Below are 10,678 nucleotides of genomic sequence, written 5' to 3'. Positions count from 1 at the left end.
TTTTTTTTTTTTTTTTTTTTTTTTTTTTTTTTTTTTTTTGCGGTACATGGGCCTCTCACTGTTGTGGCCTCTCTCGCTGCGGAGCAGAGGCTCTAGACGCGCAGGCTCAGCGGCCATGGTTCACGGGCCCAGTCGCTCAGCAGCATGTGGGATCTTCCCAGACCGGGGCACGAACCCATATCCCCTGCATTGGCAGGTGGACTCTCAACCACTGCGCCACCAGGGAAGCCTGGATTTTTGTAGAAACTAACACCTGTGGCCGTAATATGCCTCCAGTCAAAAATGTGTTAAGGAAACAATCTCATTTACCATAGTATCAAAAAAGAAAAAAAAAATGAAATAAACCTGCCTAAGGAGACCAAAGACCTGTACTCTTAAAACTGTAAGATGCTGATGAAAGAAATAGAAGATGACACAAACACATAGAAAGATATACCATGTTCTTGGGTTGGAAGAATCGATATTATCAAAATGACTATACTACCCAAGGCAAGCTACAGATTCAGTGCAATCTCTATCAAATTACCAATGGCATTTTCCACAGAGTTGAATCAAAATATTTTTAAATTTGTATGGAAATACAAAAGACTCCAAAGAGCCAAAGCAATCCTGAGAAAGAAAAATGGAGCTGGAGGAATCAGGCTCCTTGACTTCAGACTATACTACAAAGCTACAGTAATCAAAACAGTGTGGCACTGGTGCAAAAACAGAAATATAGATCAATGGAACAGGATAGAAAGCCCAGAAATAAACCCACGCACATACGGTCAACCTATGGCAAAGGAGGCAAGAATATACAATGGATTCAATAAGTGGTGCTCGGAGAACTGGACAGCTACATGCGAAGGAATGTAATTAGATCATTCTTTAACACCATACACAAAAATAAACTCAAAATGGATCAAAGACCTAAATGTAAGGCCAGACACTATAAAACTCTTAGAGGAAAACATAGGCAACAGTCTTTCAACATAAACCGCAGCAATAACTTTTTGGATCCACCTCCTAGGGAACATATATCTCAACATAATAAAAGCCATTTATGACAAACCCACAGCCAATATAATACTCAACAGTGAAAAGCTAAAAGCCTTCCTACTAAATTCAGGAACAAGACAAGGATGCCCACTCTCACCACTTCTATTCAACATAGTATTGGAAGTCCTAGCCACAGCAATCAGACAAGAGAAAAAAAAAAAAAAAAAAAAAAGGTATCCAAATTGGAAGAGGTGAAATTGTCACTGTTTGCAGATGACATGATACTATATATATAAAACCCTAAGGACTCCACACAAAAATCACTAGATCTAATAAATGAATTAAGCAAAGTAGCAAAATACAAGATTAACATCCAAAAATCAGTTGCATTTCTTTACACTAACAATGAAATATCAGAAAGGGAATGTAAAAAAATACCTTTTAAAATACCACCAAAAAAAATACTTCAGAATAAACCTGACCAAGGAGGTGAAAGACTTACATGCTATCAACTATAAAACATTAATAAATTAAAGAGGATCCAAAGAAATGGAAAGATACCACATACTCTTGGATTGGAAGAATTAATATTGTTAAAATGGTAATACTACCTAAAGCAATCTACAGATTTAATGTGATCCCTATCAAAATACCCATGACATTTTTCACATAACTAGAACAATCAAAACTTTATATGGAACCATAAAAGACCAAGAATTGCCAAAGCAATCCTGAGGGAAAAAAACAAAAGGAGGCATACCTCTCCCAGACTTCAAACAATACTACAGAGCTACAGTAATCAAAACAGTGTGGTATTGGTACAAAATCAGACATACGGATCAATGGAACAGAATAGAGAGCCCAGAAATAAACCTAGACACCTACAGTCAATTAATCTTCAACAAAGGAGACAAGAATATGAAATAGTTAAAAAGTCTCTTTAACATGTGGTGCTGGGAAAGTTGGACAGCTGCATGTAAGTCCATGAAGTTAGAACACACCCTCACACTATGCACAGAAATAAACTCAAAATGGCTTAAAGACTTAAACATAAACCATGACACCATAAAACTTCTAGAACTTGACACCATAAAACTTCTAAAACTTCTAGAATTTATTCTCTGACATAAATCATACCAATGTTTTCTTAGCTCAGTCTCCCAAGGCAATAGAAATAAAAATAAATGGGACCATATCAAACTTAGAAGCTTTTGCACAGCAAAGGAACCCATATAAAAATGAAAAGACTACCTACATAATGGGAGAAAATATTTGCAAACGATGCAATAGACAAGGGCTTAGTCTCCAAAATATACAAACAGCTTATACAACTCAACAACAAAAAAACAAACAACCCAATCGAAAAATGGGCCAAAGACCTTAATAGACATTTCTCCAAAGAAGACGTACGGATGGCCAGTAGACACATGAAAAGATGCTCAACATCACTAATTATTAGAGAAATGCAAATCAAAACTACAATGAGGTACCAACTCACACCAGTCAGAATGGCCATCATTAAAAAGTCTACAAATAAATGCTGGAGAGGATGTGGAGAAAAGGGAACCCTCCTACACTGCTGGTGGGAATGTAAGTTGGTACAGCCACTATGGAAAACAAGTACAGAGATTCCTCAGAAAACTAAAAATAGAATTACCATGTGATCTAGCAGTCCAACTCCTGGGAATGTACCCAGACAAAACTATAATTCAAAAAGATACATGCGCCCCTATGTTCACAGCAGCACTGTTCACAATAGCTAAAACATGGAAACAACCTAATGTCCACCAACAGATGAATGGATAAAGAAGATGTGGTACATATATACAATGGAGTACTACTCAGCCATAAAAAAGAATGAAATAATGCCATTTGCAGCAATATGGATGCAACTAGAGATTATCATACTAAGTGAAGTAAGTCAGAAAGGGAAAGACAAATACCGTATGATATCACTGATATGTGGAATCTAAAATATGGCACAAATGAACCTATCTACAAAACAGAAACAGGCTCACAGACATAGAGAACAGACTTGTGGTTGCCAAGGGGGAGGGTGTTGGGGGAGGGAAAGACTGGGAGTTTGGGATTAGCAGATGTAAACTATTATAGATAGGATGGATAAACAAGGTCCTAATGTATATAACACAGGGAACTATATCCAATCTCCTATGATAAACCATAATGGAAAAGAATATAAAAAAAAGAATGCCTGTATGTGTATAACTGAGTCAGTTTTGCTGAACAGCAGAGATTGGCACCATATTGTAAATCAACTATACTTCAATAAAAAAAATAAAATTAAAAAAATAAAAACAAAAATAAACAAATGAGACCAAATTAAACTTAAAAGCTTCTGCACAGCTAAGGAAACCATAAACGAAACGAAAAGACAACCCACAAAATGGGAGAAAATATTTGCAAACAAAGTGACTGACAGGGATTAACTTCCAAAATATACAAACAGCTCATGCAGCTCTATGTCAAAAAACAACAACAATATAAACCAAACAACCCAATCCAAAAATGGGCAGAAGACCTAAATAGACGTTTCTCCAAAGGAGACATACAGATGGCCAAAAAGCACATGAAAAGATGCTCAACATCACTAATTATCAGAGATATGCAAATCAAAACTACAGTGAGGTATCACCTACCACTGGTCAGAATGGCCATCATCAAAAAGTCTACAAACAGTAAGTGCTGGAGAGGGTGTGGAGAAAAGGGAGCCTTCCTACACTGTTGGTGGGAATGTAAATTGGTGCAACCACTAGGGAGAACAGTGTGGAGGTTCCTTAAAAAACTAAAAATAGAACTACCATATGATCCAGCAATCCCACTCCTGGGCATATATCTGGAGAAAGCCACAATTAGAAAATATTCATGCACCCCGATGTTCATTACAGCAGTATTTACAACAGCCTAGACATGGAAGCAACCTAAATGTCCAATGACAGAGGAATGGATAAAGAAGATGTGGTACATATATACAATGGAATATTACTCAGCCATAAAAAAGAACGAAATAATGCCATTTGCAGCAACATGGATGAACCTAGAGATTATCACACTAAGTGAAGTCAGACTGAGAAAGACAAATATCATATGGTATGACTCATGTGGAATCTAGTTTTTGAAAATGATACAGATGAACTTATTTACAAAACAGAAACAGACTTATAGATATTGAAAACTTATGCTTATCAAAGGGGAAATGTGGGCAGGAGGGGTAAATCAGGAGCTTGGGATTAACATACAAACACTACTATATATAAGATAAATAACCAACAAGGACCTACTTTATAGCCCAGAGAACTGTACTCAATATTCTGTGATAACCTATATGAGAAAAGAATCTGAAAAAGAATGAATATATGTATAACTCAATCACTCTGCTGTACACCTGAAACTAACACAACATTGCAAATCAACTACACTCCAATAAAACTTTTTAAAGAAATTGCTAAAAATAATGGTCCCTCATATTTTTCTTTTTTAAGTAAGTTTTACTGAGATGTAATCCACATAGCATAGAATTCATCCTTTTAAAATGTGCAATTCAGTAGTTTTTAGTATATTTACAAAGTTGTGCAACCAGCACCACTTATCTAATTTTAGAAAATTTCCCTCACCCCAGAAAGAAACCCTGTACCCCTTAGCAGTCAAACTCTATCCCCTCCTTCTCCTTGGCCCTGGCAACCACTAATGTACTTTTTTTTTTTATTGGAGTATAATTGCTTTACAATGGTGTGTTAGTTTCTGCTTTATAACAAAGTGCATCAGCTGTACATATACATATATCCCCACATCGCCTCCCTCTTACGTCTCCCTCCCACCCTCCTTATACCACCTTCTAGGTGGTCACAAAGCACCGAGCTGATCTCCCTGTGCTATGCAGCTGCTTCCCACTAGCTAGCTATTTTACATTTGGTAGTGTGTATATGTCCACGCCACTATCTAACTTCGTCCCAGCTTACCTTTCCCCCTCCCTGTGTCCTCAAGCCCATTCTCTACATCTGCGTTTTAAAATTTACAATGGTTTTTAGAAGTCACATTATGAAGGATAGTTCAAACTGAATAAATCAAAGATTTACTTAATCAAACCCACCTCTCCTTTCAAGATTTTCTCCCACTGCCTACAAATTTTGTGAACTCTTTCATTTTTAAACGTTTTTTATATTTTTTTTTTTTTTTTTTTTTTTTTTTAGATTCTATATATATATGTTAGCATATGGTATTTGTTTTTCTGACTTACTTCACTCTGTATGACAGACTCTGGGTCTATCCACCTCACAACAAATAACTCAACTTTGTTTCTTTTTATGGCTGAGTAATATTCCATTGTATATATGTGCCATATCTTCTTTATCCATTCATCTGTCAGTGGACACTTAGGTTGCTTCCATGTCCTGGCTATTGTAAATAGAGCTGCAGTGAACACTGTGGTACGTGACTCTTTTTGAATTACGGTTTTCTCTCCCTCCCTCATAATATTTAAATGAAATATTCAGCTACATTACTGCAGTCTATTTTTAAGTGTTGAAAAGGATTTCCTAGAGTTATCTTACCACGTGAAGCATACGGTAAGTTTTGTTTCATATTCCTAACTGCGTTTTCTCATTTCTCAGCCAAACAGGTAGGACTCGTGAGATTGCAGTGGCTTCCAGGAATTATACCCCATACACACGAGTCCTGGAGTTAACCATGAAGAAAACTCTGACTTAAGCACTTGGAGACGTGCACTTTTCACTGATGGACAAAGGCCCTGGAACCCTGCGGCTTGAAGTCTGGAAAGGGTGACTGTTGCTTCGCCCTGTACACTCTTTAAGCTGCAGTGGAAACTGCTGAGGTTCTGATCCACTTCTTAAACATGAAGGAAAGTGGAGGGGGAGGGGGAAGGCAGGAGAGAGAGGTTTCAAGGTCACATTTCAAACACCCAACCAGTGTATGTACCCTGCTGTACTGGGCCGTCATTAGCTTTCCGTGCGGACACTGAGTCCTATCAGGAGAATTCCCTCACTATTTTCTGTTTTACTAGACTTCGGCTGGGAGGAAACAAGGCATTAACTTGAAATTTCATGTAACTTATTGCCAGGATCATTTGTTACAGCATGAAGGTTTTATTTACCCGTAGAAGTATTAGAGGCAGTGTTTCTCTGCTACAGGGAAGCCTGTCCGCAGGAGTGCAGGCACATGGGGAATATGACCCTGGGAAGGAAGGGGCAGGTGCCGAGGACCTGTGCAGGGGTGTGGGAGCCTCGGCTGCAGCCGGTCCTCACGTGGGCAGACACACTTCATTCTGACGTGCTAACCCCTTGGTTTACTTTGTGCCTTGTGCCAAGGGACCAGCTGAAATCACTGTATTTATTCAACCTGTGATTTATTTTTTCTTTCTTTCTCACTTTAACTGAAAGAATTTTGTATGCTGTGGAAATTTAATCACTTAATGTTTTCGATATCAATTGGTGTTTTTGTTAAAGGTGAGTGATTTGTTCATGCATGCTCTACTTTGATATTAAACCTATGTCACATGTTTAATAAATGCCATATATTTTGTTCTACTGATGCTATCATCGTGTGTCATCCATGACTGTGTAGAAGGGGTAGAGAACAGAATCGGGTTTTGGACTGTCCACGTCAGGGCACCATTATCTTTCAATCAATCAGTACGGTCCTTAGAATCATACCATAAGAGAAGGGGTGTGTGTGTGTGTGTGTGTGTGTGTGTGTGTGTGTGTGTGTGTGTGTGTGTGTGTGTGTGTGTGTGTGTGTGTGTGTGTGTGTGTTTTTAAACCCTGAAATTTATCTAGTTAACCTACCTTCTAGAAACACTAAGATGCATTCATGTTTATAAAATAAAAAAAATCATTTTTACTTAAAAAAATAATCATGCTTCCCTTGTGCCCAAACTCCCTACCCCTTACTCCCCCACTTAAAAAAAAAGCCAAAGAAAGAAAGCAAAGCAACTCAGTTGAGTAAATCACCACAAGTCAGGGCAGTGTCAAGAGGAAAACGCATATTTTGAAGCCAAATTTTTATTTAAATTGTGGTTGTGGGACCTTGGGCATGTCATCAAAGCTCTCTGAATATCAACTTCATGTTCTAAAAACTTGGGATAATCACACCTACCCGGTGCTCACTTTGGCAGCACATATACTAAAATTGGACCAATACAGAGAAGATTAGCATGGCCCCTGAGCAAGGATGACACGCAAATTCATGAAGCATTCCATATTTTTTCCACAAAGTAAACTTAAAATGGCTTAAGGACTTAAGACATGACACCATAAAACTTCTAGACGTGAACATAGGCAAAACATTCTCCAACATAAATCGTACCAATGTTTTCTTAGATCAGTCTCCCAAGGCAATAGAAATAAAACTAAACAAATGGGACCTAATCAAACTTACAAGCTTTTGCACAGCAAAGGAAACCATAAAAAAACCCAAAAAGACAACTTACAGTATGGGAGAAAATATTTGCAAACAATGTGACCAATAAGGGCTTAATTTCCAAAATACACAAACAGCTCATACAACTCAATAACAAAAAAACAAACAACCCAATCCAAAAATGGGCAGAAGACCTAAATACACATTTCTCCAAAGAAGAAACACAGATAACCAATAGGCACTTGAAAAGATGCTCAACAACACCAATTATTAGAGAAATGCAAATCAAAACTACAATGAGGTACCAACTCACACCAGTCAGAATGGCCATCGTTAAAAATTCTACAAGTAACAAATGCTGGAGAGGGTGTGGAGAAAGGGAACCCTCCATATTATATTGTTGGTGGGAATGTAAGTTGCTGCAGCCACTATGGTGTGTGTGTGTGTGTGTGTGTGTGTGTGTGTGTGTGTGTGTGTGTGTGTGTGTGTGTGTGTGTGTGTGTGTTTTTAAACCCTGAAATTTATCTAGTTAACCTACCTTCTAGAAACACTAAGATGCATTCATGTTTATAAAATAAAAAAAATCATTTTTACTTAAAAAAATAATCATGCTTCCCTTGTGCCCAAACTCCCTACCCCTTACTCCCCCACTTAAAAAAAAAGCCAAAGAAAGAAAGCAAAGCAACTCAGTTGAGTAAATCACCACAAGTCAGGGCAGTGTCAAGAGGAAAACGCATATTTTGAAGCCAAATTTTTATTTAAATTGTGGTTGTGGGACCTTGGGCATGTCATCAAAGCTCTCTGAATATCAACTTCATGTTCTAAAAACTTGGGATAATCACACCTACCCGGTGCTCACTTTGGCAGCACATATACTAAAATTGGACCAATACAGAGAAGATTAGCATGGCCCCTGAGCAAGGATGACACGCAAATTCATGAAGCATTCCATATTTTTTCCACAAAGTAAACTTAAAATGGCTTAAGGACTTAAGACATGACACCATAAAACTTCTAGACGTGAACATAGGCAAAACATTCTCCAACATAAATCGTACCAATGTTTTCTTAGATCAGTCTCCCAAGGCAATAGAAATAAAACTAAACAAATGGGACCTAATCAAACTTACAAGCTTTTGCACAGCAAAGGAAACCATAAAAAAACCCAAAAAGACAACTTACAGTATGGGAGAAAATATTTGCAAACAATGTGACCAATAAGGGCTTAATTTCCAAAATACACAAACAGCTCATACAACTCAATAACAAAAAAACAAACAACCCAATCCAAAAATGGGCAGAAGACCTAAATACACATTTCTCCAAAGAAGAAACACAGATAACCAATAGGCACTTGAAAAGATGCTCAACAACACCAATTATTAGAGAAATGCAAATCAAAACTACAATGAGGTACCAACTCACACCAGTCAGAATGGCCATCGTTAAAAATTCTACAAGTAACAAATGCTGGAGAGGGTGTGGAGAAAGGGAACCCTCCATATTATATTGTTGGTGGGAATGTAAGTTGCTGCAGCCACTATGGAAAATGATGTGGAGATTCCTCAGAAAACTAAAACTAGAATTACCATATGATCCAGCAATCCTATTCCTGGCCATATATCTGGACGAAACTATAATTCAAAAAGAAACATGCATCTCTGTGTTCATAGCAGCACTATTCACAACAGCCAAAACATGAAAACAACCTAAGTGTCTATCAATAGATGGATAAAGAAGACATGGTACATATATACAATGGATTACTACTACTCAGTCATAAAACAGAATGAAATAATGCCATTTGCAGCAACATGGATGCAACTGGAGATTATCATACTGAGTGAAGTAAGTCAGAAAGAGAAAGACAAATACCACATGATATCACTTATATGTGGAATCTAAAATATGACACAAATGAACCTATGAAACAATCTCGGACAAAGAGAAGACACTGGTGGTTGCCAAGGGGGAGAGCGTTGGGGGAGGGATGGAGTGGCAGGTTGGGGTTAGCAGATATAAGCTTTTATACATACAATGCACAAACAACAAGGTCCTACTGTATAGCACAGAGAACTATATTCAATATCCTATGATAGGGCTTCCCTGGTGGCGCAGTGCTTGAGAGTCCGCCTGCCGATGCAGGAGACGCGGGTTCGTGCCCCGTTTCGGGAAGATCCCACATGCCGCGGAGCGGCTGGGCCCGTGAGCCATGGCCGCTGAGCCTGCGCGTCCGGAGCCTGTGCTCCGCAAATGGCAGAGGCCACAACAGTGAGAGGCCCGCATAACGCAAGGAAAAAAAAAAAAAAAAAAAAAAAATATCCTATGATAAACCATAATGGAAAAGAATGTATATATATCTATAACTGAATCACTTTGCTGTACAGCAGTAATTTACACAACACTGTAAATCAACTACACTTCAATTCAAAAAAAGAAAATCACACCTGATAGGCCAATGTGAGTGCCAACTGAGGTAGGTCATGCAGAGGCCTGGCCTGGGAATGGACGCAGAGGAGGGTGCTGCCATTCTGAGGTGTGTTTTAAAGCACTGTTGACTCCTGGCTACCTTCACTCTTTGAGCTGCTCTAGCATGAGAAACCATTTCCTAGCGCAGCCCCAAGGAGGAGCATTTCAGGAAAAGGCAGGCCTTGGGACCAGGAGGTAGGGAAGCAGGACTCAGAGTGGCAGAAGGTATGGCAACCCCTGGGCCCCTGGAGAAGCTGGTGTGGAAACAGCTTCTAAATGAAACACGGCATAAAGAATGTCGGTTTTAATACAATAAAGACTGTTCTGCAAGCACTCCACATCACCCCCCCCCCGTTTTTTCTTTTCTTAAAACAGTCAAAAAAAGGAAAAAAATTAGTGATTTTAAATTCAGAGGATGCCAGGGATCATTCCATAGCATTAAAGGTGTCCCTGGGCCCTTTATACTTTTATATATACCTTCAACATGTGGAGAATTTTAAAGATTATTTGAACTATTTAGAAAGACCACTGAAGAGACTTCCTCAGTGGTACAGACTTGAAACTGAAAAAAACCAGAGCTGATCCTTCTCAACCCTTTGTCAAAATTAGTGACACTCAACCCACCATCTGAAAGAGTGCCGTTTGTTCTTCGACCTCCTCATAAGCACGGGTATCGTGTAGAACTAGGGGAATGATCTCTAATATTACACAGCAAATTTATCTAACTGAAATGAAAAACAGCAGTGTGTTAAGATTTTTTTTTTTTAAAAAAACGTATTCCGGGCTTCCCTGGTGGCGCAGTGGTTGAGAGTCCGCCTGCCGACGCAGGGGACACGGG

The 10,678-nt window shown here is 38.6% G+C and overlaps 1 protein-coding gene across 2 annotated transcripts in view; it reads left to right on the top strand.

Moving 5' to 3' along the window:
• Positions 1–5,781, top strand: part of MYZAP (myocardial zonula adherens protein) — a 103,668-nt gene extending 97,887 nt beyond the window's left edge. For both annotated transcript variants that reach the window (XM_007458911.1, XM_007458912.1), the window contains one exon: positions 5,607–5,781. In XM_007458911.1, the coding sequence (XP_007458973.1) occupies positions 5,607–5,703 (97 nt within the window). In that variant the 3' untranslated portion in view covers positions 5,704–5,781. The remainder of the gene's footprint in view (positions 1–5,606) is intronic.
• The last annotated feature ends 4,897 nt before the right edge of the window (positions 5,782–10,678 follow it).

The sequence above is a fragment of the Lipotes vexillifer genome, unplaced genomic scaffold, assembly GCF_000442215.2.
Source record: "Lipotes vexillifer unplaced genomic scaffold, Lipotes_vexillifer_v1.1 scaffold102, whole genome shotgun sequence".
Taxonomy (NCBI): domain Eukaryota; kingdom Metazoa; phylum Chordata; class Mammalia; order Artiodactyla; family Lipotidae; genus Lipotes; species Lipotes vexillifer.
Note: the sequence above shows the minus strand (reverse complement) of the source record. Positions and strands in the feature narration are given on the sequence as shown.